The 19,930-nt window shown below is 47.2% G+C and overlaps 1 protein-coding gene across 1 annotated transcript in view; it reads left to right on the forward strand.

Annotated features, from left to right (window-relative positions):
• The window catches only part of ZBTB47 (zinc finger and BTB domain containing 47), a 41,679-nt gene that overhangs the window by 18,833 nt on the left and 2,916 nt on the right, over window positions 1-19,930 (forward strand). Inside the window, exons 2-5 of the mRNA XM_069095819.1 lie at window positions 5,705-7,240; window positions 11,385-11,532; window positions 14,157-14,272; window positions 19,389-19,533. Of these exons, the coding sequence (XP_068951920.1) occupies window positions 5,705-7,240; window positions 11,385-11,532; window positions 14,157-14,272; window positions 19,389-19,533 (1,945 nt within the window). The remainder of the gene's footprint in view (window positions 1-5,704; window positions 7,241-11,384; window positions 11,533-14,156; window positions 14,273-19,388; window positions 19,534-19,930) is intronic.

Raw genomic sequence — 19,930 nt, forward strand, 5'->3', positions numbered from 1 at the left:
CTGTCTCTATCCCTGCTGAGTCTGCCTTGATACAACCCATTGGTAAAGGACTTCTTCCTCTGAAGAACCTGGATATTCCAGGGTCTTACCCTACTAGACTTTGAGTTCTATGAAGGCAGAGACTGTGTTGTCAAAACTTTCTAAACCAAGGGGTTCCCTGCCTTCCCCACCTCAAGGCTGCACATGAATACAAGTGCACATATTAAGTACTCACTAAGTATTGGAGGAATGATAGGGACATTAGTAATGACATTGACAGTGTAGAACCTGGGTTGTCCAAGTCCCAGGAAAGCATTAATATAAGAATTGAAAAGAGGAAGGGCATTTAAATCCCCTGATTCATGGATGGGGCACTGAGGTTCTGAGATTTGAAGGCTATGTTGAAGATGATAGAGACAGATAATGGCGGTGCTGAGACTGGCCTTCAGGTCTTTAGATAAACTTGTTCGGCATTCTTTCCACTATGATGTGGCACATCTGGACTGATGTGCTCATGGGAAAGGGTAAGAGCCCTTCTCTTCCTCCTAGGATCTTAGCAACTGAGAGAGTATGGCACAGTGAAAAGCATGCTCAATTTGGAGCCAGAGTCCCTGGGCTCACTCAAATGCTAGCTTGCTGCCTATAACTTGTATAACCTGAGGGGAATGACTGAACTTCTCATGAGCGGGCTGCAGGTCCTGGGATCTGAGAGCTGAAAGGAACTTTCATCCTCATTTAGTGGGTCCCAATTCTGGTCAAATGCATCCCTTTTCTCCCCTTCCTCCACGCCCCATGGGGAGATGGAAGCCCCAGAGCCAGGAAAGAATGTGCCCAGGCTTAAACAGCTAATAAGGAGAGGAGCCAGGGCTAGAATCCCAGAGGCTGGAGGAGAAAGAGGCCTTATGGGGCCAACAGGAAACAGCACAGACAAATGCATGACAGACTTGAGCAACAGCTTTATGTGCCTTTAGATGGAGAGGGTGAGGTTTTGTCTGAGATAATGTTATCAAGTCGGCTTAATCTGGGAAGATTTCCTGGAGGAGGTGTAAGGACTTTGAGGTGTGATTTCAAGGTGAACTGTGACATTGAGTGAATGCAGACTGAAGGCTCCATGGACAGGTACGTGCAGCTGTGTTGGAAGTCCACTCCCTTCCAGTTTCAGTGTCCCATAGTATCCCACAGGGATACTGAGGACCCTGGGGTCTAATGGCTTTTACTATCTCAGGCAGCCTCTTGCTTGTCACCAAGAGCAGGCAGACCGCTTTACTGGAACATGGGGTCAGTGGGTGGCCATTGGCCATTCCAGCCTGACTTAGGCAAAGCTTCCCTGGCTGGTTGGCCTGGAGCTGACCTCCTTGCAGGGCCCCGGGCTTGGTCTCTGCTCCAGACCTCCTCCAGGAGGGGATGGAAAACCTTGCGTGGTAGCTCCAGGGAGATTTTTCATATCTTGTGTGTAACACCAGCCTTGGAGTTAGGAGTCTGGGTTCAAATCTTGGATCTAACACATACCAGCTGTGTGACTGTGAACCCCTCACTTAACTTTTCAGTGTCCCAGGAGGGAACTCTGTAAGATGTTAAATTACTGGGGAGTTGCTGATCTGCCTGGGTAGAGGGAGTTTCCATGCAGGGAGCTCTTCAGACCTACAGAGTCATGAGTCTAGACCAAAAAACAAACAACACCTCCCCCCCCACCTTATACTCATAATTTCATAAATTGTTGGAGCCAAAGGGACCTCTTTATTTTACAAAGGAGAAAATTAGAATCTTGGGTGACGAAGGTAGTAAATTTAATTAGTAGAGCTGGAATTTGAACCCAGATCTCCTCACTCCTAGTTGAGAGATTCTCTATTCGTGCTTGAAGCCTGCTCGAAGGCCCACATGTGTACGTGCGTATCTTCCCCTGGGAACGCTCGTGTGGGTGCAAGGCTGTGTGCGTGTGCACATGTGGGCTCTGATCCTTCCCTATCCTGGGCCCCCAGGCCTGCCTGTGGGAGGTGGAGACTGATCCCGCTTTGGGCCCCACGGGTCTGGCTCCTTGCCTGGGCATCCAGTTCTTGGCCATTTGACGCAGGAGGGAAGGATTTTTCCTTTCATTAAATGTTAACAGAACCATCGATTTCTCTGCCTGGTCTCTGCTTCAGCCCAGCTCTGTGGGGGCCTTGCCCACCAGGACGGGATGGGAGACCTTGGGGCTGGAATGCCAGGCAGCCCCCAACCCAGCCTGGGGAGGGAAGAAGGGCGAGTACTATCATTCCCATTTTATATATGAGGAAAGTGGAGCCCGCAGAATTCTAAAGTAACTTGCCCACAGTCCCACACAGACTAGTAAGGGGCATAGCCCACATCTCTAGACTCCAGGTTCTGGGTTCTGGTCTTTCCATGATGTTGAACTGCTTGGCTCCTTTGGCCCTGTTTTCCCTGTCTGGTCTGTGGCCCACGTTACCTCTTGTATGGGGAAGAAGAGACTTTGGATTTGTCTATTCTCAGGTCCCAGTTTCCTCATCTGTAAAAGAGGGGCTTGGTTTCTGCCAACACTAGACTTTAGTTTGAGTAAAACACTAGTTTTGCATTTTGAAACTCACCCACAGCTAACTGTTAACTCATCTGAGTTCAGGTGTGCCAGCTAGGCATGCCTCATGACCCTTCACAGGTCACTTAATCTCTGTGCCTTAGTTTCCTTCTCTGTAAAAAGGGCATAGTAATAGCACCTACTTCCCTGGGTTGTTGTAAGGATCGAATGAGGCAGCCTAAGCAAAGCATTTTGGGAACCTTAAAGCCACATATAAATGCTAGCTATTATTATAATTGCTGGGACAGTTAGGTGGAGCAGTGGATAGAGAGCCCTGCATCTGGAGTCAGGAAGACTCATCTTCCTGAGTTCAAATTCTGCCTCAGACACTCACTAATTATGTGACCCTGGTCAAGTCACTTAACTCTGTTTGCCTCAGTTTCCTCATCTGTAAAATGAGCTGGAGAAGGAAATGGCAAACCACTCCAGTATCTCTGCCAAGAAAACTTCAAATGGCATCATGAAGAGTCAGACTGAAACGACTGAATAACAGTAATCATTAATGGCTAATTGTGATCTAACTCTTCCTTCATCATTTTCACAAGCAGCATCCATTTTCTTGTATTTACCTGAGAGAGGGATTATTATTGTCATTCTGCAAACTGGGGAGAAGATTCATTGGGAGAAATGACTTGCCCAATCCCCACTTTACAGAGGAAGGAAGGGTGAAGTAAGATTCAGAAACATGGGTAATTCACTTCATTAAACCTGCTATGTGTCATGTATTGTACTAAGCACTGGGAAGACAAAGACAGAAGCTGACCAGTCCCAGGCCTTAAGGAGATCACACTGTGGGGAGATAGAACAGAGAAACAGATAAATAAATACAAGTGATTAAAATGTAATTTCCCAAGGGAGAGAATGTTCCTAACTTCAGGGATAATGATGCCTTGGCTTGACTTAAACTAGGAGCTGACCCCTGAGTTAGCATTGGAAGGAAGCTGGGGATTTTTGGAGGTGGAGGCAAGGAGGGGGTATATGGCAGATGTGGGGTCCCGCCTCGGCAAAATGCCCAAGGTTGGGAGATGAATGTTCTTTGTGGGAAACAATTAGCCAGTGAGTTAGATGGACCCTGAGGGACCGTGAAGGAGAGAAATAGGAAAAACTGGAAAGATGATTGGGAGGCTGGTTACAGAGGGCTTTAAAGGCCAGGTTGAGGCTCTTGAATTTTATCTTGGAGACAGTAGGGAGCCATGGGATTATCTCAAGTAGGGGACTGACGTCTGACCTCAGCTTTGGGACTGTCAGGTTGGCAACTTGTGTGGGGTGCTTTAGAGAGAGCAAAGACTGGAATAGAAGCAGAAAGGTCAAATTAGGAGGCTGTTGCAACGGTCCAGGTGTGAGGTGGGCAGGGCCTGAGCTAGGCTCCGGAAGAGGCTGGTTTTATTCACAAGTTGTCTCAGAGAGATGCTGTGGGTAAAGAGCTTTGCCATTCTTAAAGGGTGATAGAACTGGCAAGAATTAGTGTTATTTTTATTAAAGTGAAATCTCCTAAAGTGGGTTTTCTTTCTGAAGTTGGAAAGAATCATCTTGCCCTATGGACCTCTGAGGGCTTATTGGGAAGAATTAAGAGAGATAATGGATGGGGATGAGTTATGAAAAGAGTAAAACTTTTTCTAAATAATTATTGCTTCCATTTTCCTAGCATTTCAGGGTCTACCAAGGATTCCCTCACAGAAATACTGTGAAAGAGATAGTAATAGTATGGTGATTCCCCCTTTTATAGGTAGAGAAACTGAGGCCTAGGGAAGTGAAGAGGTTTGTTCAAGGTCACTCAGCTAAGAGGCATATTTCTTTTTTTTTGCCTTTTGGAGGGCAATTGGAGTTAAATAACTTGCCCAAGGTTACACAGCTAGTGTGTGTGTGTGTGTGTGTGTGTGTGTGTTAAGTGTCTGAGGCCAGAACCGAACTCGGGTCCTCCTGACTCTGGGGCCAGTGCTTTACTCACTGTGCCACCTATCCGCCCCTGAGAGCCCTATTTCAAACCAAAGTCTTCTGATTCCAAGTCCAACAATGGTACTCCTGTAGATTGCTCCACAGTAGGGGTAGATAACTTGGGCTATTAATTTACAAACATTCATTAAATACTTTCTATGTGCAGACACTCTGAGGCTAAGCCATAGGGCTACAAAGAAAAAGCAAAAACAGTCCCTGTCCTCAAGGAGCTTGCAGTCTAATCCCGAAGACCATGAGAACATACAAAATGTATCAGAGTAGATGGAGGGGATGGTGCTGGTTTCCTCCCATGGGCTCCCTAACCCTGTGATAAGTATCCTGGGAAGGGATGGGGTGGAGATTTCAGGGCACTGAGAGCTCAGGAGGAGGATGCAGTAGTTTGGAAGAAGCTTTGGAACAGAGAATCAGGAAAACCTCAGTGCTTGACTCTCTGACCCTTAGTTTTCTAGTCAATAAAATGGGAGTGATAATATTTACTCTTCCTATTTCACTGAAGAAAGTGCTTTGTAAAGCTTAAACCACTAGAGGAAAGGGGGCCTTTGTTACTAAACACCGAGCTCAGTACCTCAGTACCTCACTGGAAGGAAGTGTGATCTTACTCTGGGATTCAGTTTCTTTCTCTGTAAATGGCAGAGTGGACTCAGTGGTCTCTAATGGTGGAAAGAGTTACCAGGGTTTGAGCCCCAGAAGTTGCTTTAGACACATTACTTCTCTTACCTGGGCCTCAGTTTCCTTATTTGTAAAATGAGGGTATTGGATTCAATGACCTACAAATTTCTTCCTAATTTTGAGTCTATGATCCTACAGATCCATGCATGAGGGGCCCACCAGCTCTTAGGTGCTGCGATCCCAGCTTTGATACTGTGGAATCATGGGGTAGCTGTAAACCAGGGAATGTGTGTAAACCTGAGGGGGTGGGGGAGGGTGGGAAGAGGACTGAAGGTGAGTTAGTTATAGGGTCCTTAGAGGATTCTCCAGTTTTCTTTCATGGAAACACAATCTAGTCAAAAGGGCCCAGGAATTGGAGTTATTAGGGAGTGTTGCTGTTTACTTCTTGTGGGAGCCGTCATATTTCCATTCTGGGCCTTGGTTTCTTTCCTTGTGAATGAGGGGGTGGTTGGACCATATGGTCTCTGAGCTCCCTGCTGACATGTTCCATGACTCGGGCTTTTCTCTCTCCCTCTTTCTCTCTCCTACCAGTTGATAGTTGAGAAGACAACTGACTACCCATCGGCCGAGTACTCCCTGGTGGAAGATGTGGCCCTGCACTTCACCTGTTTGATGGACAGGCTGAACCAGCAGCGTCTCTTCCAGCCAGACCTGTGTGACGTGGACCTGGTGCTGGTGCAGCAGCACAGTGTCTTCCCAGCCCACAAGGGGGTCCTGGCTGCCTACAGCCAGTTCTTCCACTCGCTCTTTACTCAGAACAAGCAGCTGCAAAGGGTTGAGCTGTCCCTGGAGGCCCTGGCCCCTCGAGGCCTCCAGCAGATCCTCAACTTCATCTATACCTCTAAACTCCTGGTCAACGCGGCCAACGTTCAGGACGTGCTCAACGCCGCCTCGGTGCTCCAGATGGCGGACATTGCTGCCTCCTGCCAGGACTTGCTGGACGCCTGCTCCCTAGGTCCGCCTGGCCCTGTGGCCATGGCCCTGGGGCCTGGGAGCAGTGGCGGTGGTTGTCCTCCCGGCCCTGCCTCATACTACTGCGAGATCAAGCAGGAGGCTGATGCCCCCACGCAGCCCAAGATCTATGCCCGAGAAGGGACGGATCCATTTTCAGTGCGGGTGGAGGATGGCGCGGGGCTGGGGAGCAGCACGGGCATGGGGCTGAGCCCAGTGTCGGCAAAGCCGTTCTACAAAGAGGAGAAGGAGGAGGCTGGGGGCACCGAGGGGGCAGCGCCCAGGGCTCTGTGTAAGCTGGAAGGGACTGAGGACTCTGAGGAGGACCTGGAAGGCCAAGGGGCCTATAGCGGGGAGCAGCAGCAGATCATCGTGGAGGTCAACCTCAACAACCAGACGCTCCACGTGTCCAAAGGTCCCGAGGGGAAGCCGCCGGCTGCCGACTCTGGGGAGGCCACTGTGGTGCTGGGTCCTGAGGAGAGAGCCAGGGGAGAGGAAGAGGAGGAAGAGGAGGAGGAGGAGGGGGCTGCTGGGGGCAGTGGGGGAGAGGAAGAGGAGGAGGAAGAGGAAGAGGAGGAGGAGGAAGAAGAGGAAGAAGAAGAGGAGGAGGAGGAGGAGGGTGATGGTGGGGATGAGGAGGAAGAGGAGGAGGAGCACAGTGAGGAAGAGGAGGCAGAGACGACAGAAGAGGAAGAAGAGGAGGCAGGCCGAGCCAGGAAGGAGAAGCAGAGGCCCGCTTGTCAGGGATCCCGGGGGAGCCAGGCTACGAGGAGTAGTGTGGCCACCAGGTCGAGGGAGAGTGCCAAGCAGGGTGTGTCGGGGGAGGAGGAGGAAGAGGGAGTCGAGGAGGGGGCCCGGAGAGGCCGGAAGCGAAGGAAGGACGCCCAGCTGTCCACCCCCGCCCCAGATGGGCTGGGCCCCAAGGTTAAGCTGGAGGAGAAACAGCATCACCCCTGCCAGAAATGCCCTCGGGTCTTCAACAACCGCTGGTACCTGGAGAAACACATGAATGTCACCCACAGTCGCATGCAGATCTGCGACAAGTGCGGCAAACGCTTCCTGCTGGAGAGTGAGCTCCTGCTGCACCACCAGACAGACTGCGAGAGGAACATCCAGGTGGGCGACCCCTGAGACCACCCGCTCTCCCTGGGTTACCCTGACCCATTTTAGAGATGGAGAAGTAGAGGCCCATCAGCATGCAGTGAAAGCCGGCATTTAGGGGGTGTTTGACAGCCATTGCCTCCCCCAGGCCTCCCAGCAACCCTGTGAGCTTGGGTTCAGTGAGTGCTTTCAGTCCCATTAGATAGATGGGGACACAGGCTCAGAGAGAGGCGAGATGGTTGACCTCTGGTTGTACAACTAGTAATTGTTGAGGCGAGATTCAGACTCAGACCTTGCTTGTGTTCTTGTACTGTCCTGCTACCTGTCTTTAATAAGTCCCCCCTGTGGGCCTAGTCAGGTGCTCCACCATCCTGGGGCTGGAGAGACAGAAAGAGGGGAAGAACAGAACAAGGCCCTACCCTCAAGGCGCTCAGAGTCTGCCTGGGAAAACAAGGCACACAGTAAATTGGAGAATTGGAACCATTTGTGACAGAGAAATGGACCGTGATGTGTGTTGTCTTTCAAAGAGAATGGAGATAGTGAGGTGATAGAGTCAGGAGGACCTGAGTTCAAATGTGGCCTCAGGCACGAACTAGCTGTATGACCCTGGGCAAGTCACTTCACCCTCTTTGCCTCAGTTTCCTCATCTGCAACATGAGGATAAGTAATAACACCAACCTCTTGGGGTTGTTGAGAGGATACGATGAGATGATATTTATAAAGGTCTTTGCAAACCTTAAAACACTATATATATAAATGCCGCCTAACTCTTATAAGAGTGTCTGTGATTTCACCGGCATGAGCCCTTCCCCACTGACCCAGGTTGTGACCCCTGGTCATCAGGAGCTGCTGGCACCAGAAGTCACCAGCAGGTGGCCAGCCTACTGGCGATGGGCCCCATCCATGCCCTTAGCTGGAGCCGAAGATGACAGGCACAGGGTCTGCTGCCAGGCTTGTCCTTGAAGCCTTTCCAGCTTGGTAGGACTGGCTTGAGCTTAGCTTTGGAGAATGGAGAGTCAGCTCTCCTCCGGGATGATAGAGGAGGGGACTTTGGTGCTAGAAGATGAGGGGGTTGGGATTCAGTGTCTGGTTGGGACTCAGAGATCCAGTGACTGGCCATCTAATTTTACACGCATAGTCTCATGTTCCTCTTTCAAAATCTCCCATCTTTCAAACTTCTTCATTTTTGTTGAGGATACCCCATGACCCTCCCAATCACCCAGGTGACTGACTGGCAGCCAGGTGGTACAGTGAATAGAATGCTGGACCTGGACCCAGGAGGACCTGAGTTCAAATCCAGTCTGAGAAACTTCCTTGCTTTGTGACCCTGGGCAAGTCACTTCACCTCTGCTTATCTCAGTATCCTCAGTTACCAAATGGGGACAATGAGAACTCCTCCCCTCTCCCCCAGGGTTGCTGTGAGGATCCCCTGAGAGAATATTTATAAAGCACTTACACAGTGCCTGGTATGTAGTCGATGTTTAATAAATGCTTTTTTTCCTCAAGGCTTGTAACCTTCATGTCATCCTCCGTCTTTCCCTGTCCTTCAGGCCCCATATCCAAGCAATTGTCAAGTCCTCTTGCTTCTGACTCTCCAGATCTTCCTCTCTGGCCTTGCTTACTTGGCCATTGCACTCCTTCAGACCCCTAGCCCTTTCCTCCTAATGGGCCTCCCTACCTCCAGTCTTTCCCCTCCCCAACCTGTCCTCCACGCAGCTGCCCAGATAATCTTCCTGAGACTCAGGACTGACCCTGTCACCCCTTGCTTAAGGATACTTAGTGGTGGGGCAGCTAGGTGGCACAGTGAACAGAGTACCAGCCCTGGACTCAGGAGGACCTGAGTTCAAATCCAGCCTCAGACACTTTATACTTACTCGCTGTGTGACCTTGGGCAAGTCACTTAACCCCAATTGCCCTGCATTCCCTTCTCCAAAAAGCAAAAAAATAAAAAAAAGAATACTCAGTGGTTTCCTATTGTGTCTTGGATGAATGCCCCTCATGATGTGTTTGGAACCTACTTTTCTAACTTTATTTCCTATTGCTCTCTTTCCCATTCTCTACCTTCCAGTCAAACTGGGGACTGAGTTCACTGTTCCCTGAATTTGACATTTCACCTTCCCCCACTCTGCATTCACATCCAAGGTTATCTCCTTCCAGATTCCTTCAAGGCCCAGCTCAGGTGCTGCTTCCTCCAAGAAGCCTACCTGGAGTTTGTCCCTCCTCCCATATTCTCAGAGCAGTTGGTCTGATTTCTCCTTTGCCCCTTTTCAAATGAGATAATGTTTATAAAGCACTTAGGGCAGTGCCTGGCACACAGTAGGTGCTTCATAAATGCTTGTCCCTCCCCTCCACCCCCCAGTCCCCACCTCTTATTTTGCTCCTCTGTGTACATGTTCTCTCACTTCAGTAGAATGTAAGCCTCTTGAGGGCAGAGGCTTTTACAGATTTTGTCTCCCTACTGTGTGGCACAGTTATACATAACATGCTTATTGATTAGAACTGAATTAAATTCTGAGTTCTCTCCCAACTCCAACCCTCTATGTGCTATGCCCTAGCTCTCTAGACACTGTGGAGGAGGAGGAAGAGGCCTCTTCTATGTCCTCAGGGAGATCCCGGTCTGCTGGGAGAGACAAGATTCATGCTTGTGAAAAACCAGAAACCAGAGTGAGCTGGGGTGGTTGGTCAGAACAGGCTTCCTGGGGATGGCCAAGTAGGAAAGGAGAGGAGAAGGTCTGCCAGTCAACAGCAGGCAATCTCTAAGCATTTATCACGCACTTATTATGTGTTAGGCTCTGTGCTAAGTGCTGGGGATACAAGAAAGTCAAAAACATGGGCCCCTGTGTTCAAGGATCTCACTTTCTAATGGGAAGATGGCATGTAAATAAATAGGTCCCTACAAGATAGGGACAAATTAGATAAAGGCACTAGAAGCTGGGGAAATAGGGAAAGGCCTCTAGGCACAGGGAGCTTCATAAGCAAAGACACAAAGGCAGGAATGCTCTTCATGTATGCAGTGACTGTCTAGGAGGCCAGGCTGGCTGGGAAAGAGAAGGAGGGGAGGGGGAAGGTGCTCATAAATCTGGGAAGGTAGGTTGGAGCAGATTGCAGAGGCCCCAGGCTAAAGACTAATGGCAGGACAGTCCCTTGCAGGACAAGTGGGTGACCTCCACAACCACCCCTAACCCTGAGATGTTGTGATTCTTTTCAGAGCAGCTTTAGGGGTTTTCAGGTCTGTGGTTCCATGGGGCTGCACACAATCCCAGGGAAGAGGTTGGCCTGCTTTTCCCTCCTGTTATTAAGGAGGAACCTGAGATACCCAGGGAGGCTGTGACTTTGGGATGCAGATAGAATGCAATGTATAGTTAATACTGTGCTTTGGCCTGTGGGGCTGTTGACACAATGATAGATATGGATTTGCTGTTCCAGTTGTTTCTCTGGAAGCAGGGCTCAGGCCAAGACTGGGAAGGGGCCATGGAGTTTGATGGCTAAGAGCTCACTGGCAGGCTTGGTCACCACCCACAGTCTTCCATCTTGGCCATTCCAGGGTCTAAGATGGGGGCCTTTAACACCCTTTTGTGTTATGGACCACTTGGACAGTCTTTTAAAGCCCTTCTCAGAATATTACTTTTAAATGTATAGAATAAGCTATATCAGATTACAAAGGAAAACAGTACCATAGAAATAAAAATGTAGTATTTTTCATCCAAACTCATAAACCCTTTCCTCTAAATCTATCCACAGACTGCCAGGGGAGCAGTGGACCTCAGGTTAAGGAAACACAAGGCTAGGGAATGCACATAGAGACAGACACAGATAGATGTACAGACAGACAGACACACACACACACACACACACACACAGAGTGTGCAGGAAAAACAGGATAAAGCCCAGATGAACTTCCAGAGTTGGGGAAGGTGATGCTCCTTGGTGACTTAAATTCCCATGGATGAAACAGACAGATTTTTGTTTGGGAAGTAGGAGGGTGGTATCTGCCTGTCTTTGTCTGGGTGGGCCTCTCTCTCTCCTCTAACACTCCTAAGGGCCTCTCCTGCCAATCTTGCTGCCCCTCTGCCGTTCAACTTGGCCAGTTGGGGCCTCTCACTAAAGTTCTCCCTCCCCTTCCTCTTCCTCCTCTCCCCTCCCCTCTCTCCTCGGTCAGTGTGTCACGTGCGGCAAAGCCTTTAAGAAGCTTTGGTCCCTCCACGAGCACAACAAGATTGTTCATGGCTACGCAGAGAAGAAGTTTTCCTGCGAGATCTGTGAGAAGAAATTCTATACCATGGCACACGTGCGGAAGCACATGGTTGGTGAGTCCCAGGTGATGGGGGGACAATTCCATGGGGGGGACAGGGGGACAGATCTGGGAGGGGCCTATAGGCCAAGCTGGGGAAAGATCCCTGAAAGAGGCTCCGTTCCTTACTAACTGGGGGCCCCAACAAGGCTCGTCCCCTCTTGGGGCTTCTACTTTCCCCCCTGTAAAATGAGGGGTTTGCACAGATGATCTGTGCAGGTCCTTTGGGAAGGAAGACAGTGTGATACAGTGGGAAGAAGACAGAATTTGGAGGTGGAAGACCCAGGTTCAGATTTTGCCTTTGATTATTTGTGACCATAGGCATCCCCGGACCCTAGGTCCTAATCTGTCCAAATCAAGTAACCTCTGAGGTCTTTTTGCCTTGCAGTCTTTAATCCTTGGAGCTGTTCCTTGCCCTGTCCCCAGAGACATTCCTTTCCTGGCCCACCCCCCAATGGGGCAGTCTTGGGGACCATGTACTTGTTATGCTGTGACAAGGTCTTTTTAGGATGTTAGTAGTAGGTGAGTCTGTCTCCTGCCTCTCCCACTTGGCTAATCATATCTTCAGATTGGAAAGAATTAGAGGCAGTGCAGTGTGATGGTTAGAGCATTGGCTTTCAAGTCAGTGTGGGTTCAGATCCCCACTCTGCTGCTTCCTAACCTTGTGACTTCTGGCAAAAGTCACATCACAGTGTCTTTATTTGCAAAATGAGTTACTTGGTCCAGATTTACATCATGTGATCTCCTGTGGCCTTAAAAATCCCATAAACCCGTAGTTCTCAAACTTTTGGGTCCCTTTGCACTCTTAAAAATTATTGAGGACCCCAAAGAACTTTTATTTATGTGGGTATTAGCTATTAATAATTACCATGTTAGAAATGAAAGCATTTTAGCATTATTATGAAAATTGAGGACCCTGTAAAAGGGTCTTGGGGATCCTCAGAGCCCAAAGACCACATTTAGAAAACCATTGATGCCTTGCATGATATGTGAATAAGAGAATGTTTCTAAGAGAATTTTGGAGCTCCTCATGCTGATGGCCTAGAGAAGAGATGATGATATTTGGCAGGCAAAGGTGGGGTATGTAGCACAGCACACGAACACACACACACACACACATACACTGACTATCTTTACACATCTCATGGAAGAAGGAGTCTGAATTTTTTTATGTAATCCCTGGAAGCATTACCAGAACCAGTGTAGGGGAAAGTTATATTATCACAGGGCAAATAGGCAGATTTGAGTTTCTTATAAGAAGCCCCTAACAGTCAGAGTTGTCTAACATGGAACCTGACTGTCTCTGGAGGCAAGAGGAGTCATCTAGTATACCACCCTCAGTTTTACAGATGAGGAAATTAAGGCTCAGATCACCTAGGGTCACCCAGGTTGTCAAGCAACAAAGCTGGGATTCAATCCCAGGTCCCCTGACTCCAAGGCTGGTTCATTCTGCCACACCAGATGTCTCAGGTAGGAGCTTCCCCATCACTGAAGGGATGAGGGATTCAGAGGGGATTCCTCCATTGAATAGGGGGTAGGTCTCAGGGCCCTCCTGGTTTCCTTCCCTTGAAGATTTATCCAACAAAAGGAGATTCTAATAAATCCCTCCTGTTCCCTTCTAATTCTCAATCTATTATTCTAGGGTTTTATGATATATTACTTTTATGTTTCTATAGGACTTTCCCGCTCTTGACTCATTTGATTCCTACTGGAATGGGATGGGTGGGGAACAAGGATGACCCTGGGGGATGTCAAGGGTGGTCTCATGTCCCAACAACAGAGGCAGAGAACAGATGAGATGATGAGACTATTAGAGCTAGCAGGAACCTTAGAGATCATTTGATTCAGTCTCCTACATTTACAGATGGAGAAACTGAGGCCCAGCGAAGGAGAAGAACTTGGCTAAGATAATACACTGAGTTAGAGGATTAGGGACAGCTTGGAGAAAGGGAGGTTAAAGTTTCAGTGGTCTTGGGGTCAGGGGTTCAGCTGGGCCAATCCCCTGCCATGGGACCTTAAAAATATCACTAGGCAATCTGGTTCCAATTGCTCCTCTTCCCCGTTCCTCCCTTCCGTGACACTTCTTCCCTAACCCCAACCCTCCCAGGGAGGGAAATACCAGAGACCCTTCGCATGGCAAAGCTGCTGCTCAATCCGACCCCCCCTTTCCAGGCACTAGTAGTGGGTGTTCTTTTTCTTAGATTTTTTGATGAGTTTTGTAGGGGTCTCAAAGACCAGGAAGCCACCAAGGCTCTTAGGAGGAGTCTGCTGTACTGTCAGCCAAGATTCAAACTAACCTTGTCTCTCCCTTCCCTCTCCTTAGCCTGTGGCTCTGAGGAGGTTCCAGAGCTGGTAATGCTTTGGGGTAGTGAATTATACTTGGAATAATAACAGCAACAGGCTTTCTTTTAGTAGCACTTTAAGATTTATTAATGCCTTTCCCCATGGAGTAGTGCAAGGATTATTATACCCATTTTACTGGTGAGGAAACTGAGACTCAGAGAAAGGAAAATGACTTGTCCATGAATACAGATGATCTTTGCCTGCCCAGTCCATAGCCTCACCCCCTAGCCCCAAAGCAGGTGGAAGACCAGATCTTCTAATATCTGTCATCCCCTCCCACCCTGTACCACCTCTTAGCTCACACCAAGGACATGCCCTTCACCTGTGAGACCTGTGGCAAATCTTTCAAGAGGAGCATGTCACTCAAAGTCCATTCCCTGCAGCATTCCGGGGAGAAGCCTTTCAAATGCGAGGTAAGCACCATTCTAAGGACCAAGGGACTCTGCTTTACCATTAAGGGATGATCTCTCCTCCTTGACTAGAGTTTGGTCAGGGACTCAGCCACCAGTTCTTTTTGTTCCCCTTGGGCTTAATAGTATTTTTTTTTCCAATTACATGTAAAGATAGTTTTCAACATCCATTTTTGTAATATTTTGAGTTCCAAATTTTTCTCCTTCCCTTTCGCTTTTTTCCATCTCCAAGACAGCAAGCAGTCTGATATAGGTTATACATGGTACAATCATGCTAAACATATTTCCACATTAGTCATGTTGCAAAAGAAAAATCAAAGCAAAAGGGAAAAACCACAAGAAAGAAAAAAAAAAAGATGAAAATAGTATGCCTCGATATGCATTCAGACTCCATATTTCTTTCTCTGGATGTGGATGACGTTTTCCATCAAGAATCTTTTGGAATTGTCTTGGATCATTATATTGCTGAGAAGAGTGAAATTTGTCAGAGTTGATCGTCATATAGTGTTGCTGATACTGTGTACAATGTTTTGCTAGTTGTACTCATTTCACTTTGTATCAGTTATACAAGTCTTTCCAGGTTTTTGTGAAATCTGCCTGTTCCTCATTTCTTATAGCACTGTGGTATTCAATTACACTCATATATCACAACTTGTTCAGCCATACCTCAATTGAGGGGCATCCCCTCAATTTCTACTTCTTTACCACCACAAAAAGATCTGCTATAAATACTTTTGTACATGTGAGTCTTTTCCCCTTTTTTATGATCTCTTTGGGATACAGACCTAGAAGTGGTATTGCTGGATCAAAGAGTATGTACAGTTTTATAGTGCCAAATTGCTCTCCAGAATGGATGGATCATTTCACAATTCCACCAATAATGTATTAGTGTTCCAAATTTCCCACATCTTCTCCAACGTTTCTCATTTTCCTTTTCTGTCATATTTGCCAGGCTGATAGGTGTGAAGTGATACCTTATCGTTGTTTTAATTTGCATTTCTCTAATCAATAGTGATTTAGAGCATTTTTTCATATGACTATAGATAACTTAAATTTCTTCATCTGAAAATCGCCTGTTCATATTTCTTGACCACTTATCATTTGGTGAATGACTTGTATTCTTATAGATTTAACTTAGTTCTCTATATATTAGAGAAATGAAACCTTTATCAGAAATATTGTCAGCCACCAGTTCTTATGCTTGCCCTGTTCCAAGCCCCAAATCCCTCTTTTTTGTCTGTCCATGTCACTGAGAGGCCACTAAAGCTCATTCCCCTTTGGAGAATCAAGGGTCCTTCTTCTATCCTGGGGAGGAGGAAGAAGTAGTCCTGGAGTTACACCTGGGGGATTGGGGTGAAGTAAAAGGAATTTTTGTAAGGTCTTCCCCTCCTTATCTTACGTGACCCACCAGCATTCTTAGCATGGTGTCACCTCCACCATGAACCTTTTTGGGAAGTTTGATATGGCTCATCCACTCCTTCCCTCTTTGTTTTCATAATAGTCCTTAAATGTTATTTCATTTTCTCATTCAGAGTGCCTCAGGAACTGTGATATTAGCATTCAAATGTGACGTTCCAACTGTCATCATTAGGGGAAGTAGTTTGTTATAAAAATCTTAGATCTTTTCCAATTTTTGTTTGTTTGTTTGTCTTTCATCTTTATCCTTAAATGCCCTGGGAATAATCTGGTTTAATTGGGGCCCAAGCCAAGCTTTCTGTTGACATGTGTTTCCTTCCATTGCTTCTCATTTTATGAAGCAATATCACTTTTAATCTTCCACTATCCTTCTCCTTAACATTTTATGAATTTATGATCTGGACTGTTTTCAAACTCAAAATCCCCTAACTGGGAAGGAAACTTAGAGGTAATCTGGTCTAACACTATCATTTATATAAGAGGAAATTAAGGTCCCAGGAGGGAAAGGGACTTGCCTGAGGCCATACAGGATTTAAAGCTGTCTCCCAATTCCCACGTCTAGGGTCCTTACCACCATGCATGTGGTGTGCCCAGAGGCAGCTAAGTGGTATGGTGAATAGAGTGCTGGGCCTGCATTCGGGAAGACCTGAGTTCAAATGCTGACCAGCTGTGTAATCCCAGGCCCAATGCCCTGGCACACAGTAGGCACTTAATAAGAGGAGAGATCAGGGTGGGCAGGAGTAATGAGATAAGGCTTCTTGGAGGGAGGAGGTATAGTTGGATCCAGACTTGGAGATGGGTAGAATTTGCATAAGCAGAGAAAGGGTGGGGCGTGGCTCAGTATTTCATGGGAGTCCACCAAACAGAAGAGGCCAGAGATACACACACATATATGTGTATATGTATATACACATACATACACACACAGAACCTGATCACCCCATTTTTCTCCATAGCCTTTTCCCCTCTTAGATTCTTCAGCACAGAATACATTTATCTCTAGGAATATTGTATATTAACAGTTCAGATATAGATCAAGGTTCCATCAGGTCCCCAGAGAGTTGAAAACAAGTAGCCTGTTTATAAACTGTATCACCACTGAGCCTTCTTTTCTTAAAGCTACTTTTTTGGTTTGTCTAAATAAGGAAGCTTACCAGGATTTCTCATCACTGATCAATGTGAAAGTGACTTTGCAAAGCCTGTTGGTTCTCTGGTGTGGAAGGGGAAATATACAGATTTCAGACCCATTTTCAGGCCTATAATAAAGACAGAGCCTGTAATCAAACCAACAAATAACCTTTGAAAAGATTTTGATAGACTAGAGCAAATAAACTGACTCCAGAAGAGGAAATTTAAGAGGATTAAGTGTAGGACTCGGAGACAAAAACAAAAGGAGCAGAGGACAGAGTTGTTAGGACTAAATAACTGTTTTCTTATCTGTCTGTCTGTCTATCTATCTGTCTGTCTGTCTATCTGTCTGTCTGTCTATCTATCTGTCGGTCTGTCTATCTGTCTATCTTTGAGAGGCAGTTGGGGTTAAGTGACTTGTCCAGGGTCATACAGCTAGTATTGAGGCCACATTTGAATTCAGGTCCTCCTGACTCCAGGGCCAGTTGCTCTGAATAACCATTCTTATGAAAAAGAGCTGGGGGTTTTAGTATACTACAAGCACAGGATGAATCAGTCCTGTAACATGGCAACCAAATAAAGTTATTATAATTTTAGGGCATATTAATAGAGGCCAAGCCTCTAGAAAGTAGTGATAGAGAGGAAAGAGCACTGGCTTTGGAGTCAGGACCTGGGTTCATATCTTGCCTCTCAGGTGTTTACTTTAACTGTTGTGACCTTGGACAAGTAACTTCCCCTCCATGGGGCTCAGTTTCCTTGTGTGTAACATAAAGGGGTTGGACTAGAAGACCTCAAAGGACGCTTTCCAGATGTAAGTCTGTAGTAGTCCTGCTGACCTTTCCTGTGGTCAGAGCACCATATTTTAGAAAGGATGCTGGTAAACTAAAATGAGTCTGGAAGGCATCCAGAATGGGGAGGACACTGGAGACCATGAGTGAACCAGGGGTATCTTGGTGCCAGCTCAAACCAGCTTGAGAGAGCCAAACTACACCTTGGAAATAGGCCTGATTAATGTGTTGTTGATTGTTTAGACTTTAAAAAGTAATGGGGAAAATGTTAATAACACAGATTAAACTTAAAAGTGTGTCATACCTCCATTTTCCCCCTGGAGAGCTGGTTGTTAAACATTTACCAACACACTGATGGGTTCAAGAAACCCAAATGTAAACTCTTATTTGTTTTTGTCATTGAATCTCCACTTCCTACCAGGGTGCCTGACAGAAAAATGGGTGTTTAATAAATGTTTATTGAATTGGACCAAAAGATAGGGATATTTAGCCTGGAGAAGAGAAACACTTCGTAAGGAATTGGAGAGGAGAGATAATAATAATTATATTAACAGCTAACTTTTGTATAGCACTTACTATGTACAAGCATGTCACAATTTTTATCTCATTTTATCCTTACAACAACTCTGGGAGGTGGGTGCTATTATTATGGCCATTTTACAGATGAGGAAACTGAGGCAAAACAGAGGTGAAGTGCCTTGCTCAGGGTCACTGAGCTAATAAGTGTCTAAGGCTGTATTTGATTTCATGTCTTCCTGGCTTCAGACCCAGTGCTCTATCTAATGGGATAGCTATTTACAAATACCACAAGGCAGAAGAATTAGATTTGTCCTGCTTGGCCTCAGTGGGCAGATCTAGGAGTCATGGGTAGACTTTTCAGGGAGGCAGATTTTGGCACAATATTAGGACAGACTTCCCAACAATCAGAACTGCCCCCAAAGTGGAATGAGTTGCCTGGAGAGGAAGGGTTCATTGTCCTCCATTAGGAATCTTCAAGCTGGATGACCACTGGTCTAGGATGTAGAGGGGGTTACTGCTCAGGCATAGGCTGAACTCAATCATCAGAGTTGATTCTTTCTCCGAGATCAAATATAGACTTCTCACATTGGCTTTTAAAGCCCTGCCACAATCTGGCCCCAGGCCCGCTCTGCAAATGTATCTCACACTATTCCCCTTCCCTGTCCTGACCATTCCTACTTCTAATGACCACCCTCCCCATCTAATACTCTATCTCCTGTCAGACTGGCCTGCTCCATCTCTGGTCTCTGGCTGGCTGTCCTTCAGCTCTGGCATGAACTAAATCCTTCCCTGAACTGTTTAATCTCCTTAGCTCCCTTCAAGGCTTAGCTCAGGGGCCACCTCCTACAGAAAGCCTTCCCTGATACACATCACCTCTCCCCCCAATTAATGTTCCCTATTTTCAAATTATCTTCATTTACTTATCTGTTTATTCCTTCTATCACCTGAATGTATGTTTCCTGGGGGCAAGGCTGTTTGTTGCCTTTTGTGTCCTTAAGGCCTTCTATATACTTAGCATTTAATGAAATTCAACAATTGAGTCTTGAATTGAATTTCTAGACTCAGAGAGGGAGGGGGACATTCTCAAACCCCTGTGCTAGATTGCTCCTCTCCCCTCTTCTCCTTCTGCCCTGCCCTCCACCCTTAATGACAGCCCAGCCCAGCCCAGCCCAGCCCCGAGCGGGCTGCCACTGGGCCTGGACTTCTAGAGACTGGGGGAGAGGGAGGGGCCTCACAGCCACTCCTCTTGTCTTCCCCTCCCTGGACAGAACTGCAACGAGCGCTTCCAGTACAAGTACCAGCTGCGCTCCCACATGAGCATCCACATCGGCCACAAGCAGTTCATGTGCCAGTGGTGCGGGAAGGACTTCAACATGAAGCAGTATTTTGATGAGCACATGAAAACGCACACAGGTAAGGGCCTTTGGAAACCCCTGCTCCCCTCCCTTGTCAGCTTCTCCCTCTTACCTCCCCTCCACCTAGGATCTCATGGTTAGGCTCCTGCAGAGAAGCCCCACCCCCTTGCTCTCTCTATCCCTCCTCCCCTACCTAGAGAACTCTCCATAGAAGAGATGACCAATCTCTCTGTCTCTCTGTCTCTCTCTGTCTCTCTCTCTCTCTCTGTCTCTGTCTCTCTCTCTGTCTCTCTCTCTCTGTCTCTGTCTGTCTGTCTGTCTGTCTGTCTCTCTCTGTCTCTATCTCTCTCTCTCTCTCTCTGTCTCTCTGTCTGTCTGTCTGTCTGTCTGTCTGTCTGTCTCTGTCTCTCTCTGTCTCTCTCTCTATCTGTCTCTCTCTCTCTCTGTCTCTGTCT

This window comes from Petaurus breviceps, unplaced genomic scaffold, assembly GCF_028583685.1.
Source record: "Petaurus breviceps papuanus isolate PSGF00001 unplaced genomic scaffold, PetGlider_PUasm1.0 227, whole genome shotgun sequence".
In the NCBI taxonomy this organism is placed as follows: Eukaryota; Metazoa; Chordata; class Mammalia; order Diprotodontia; family Petauridae; genus Petaurus; species Petaurus breviceps.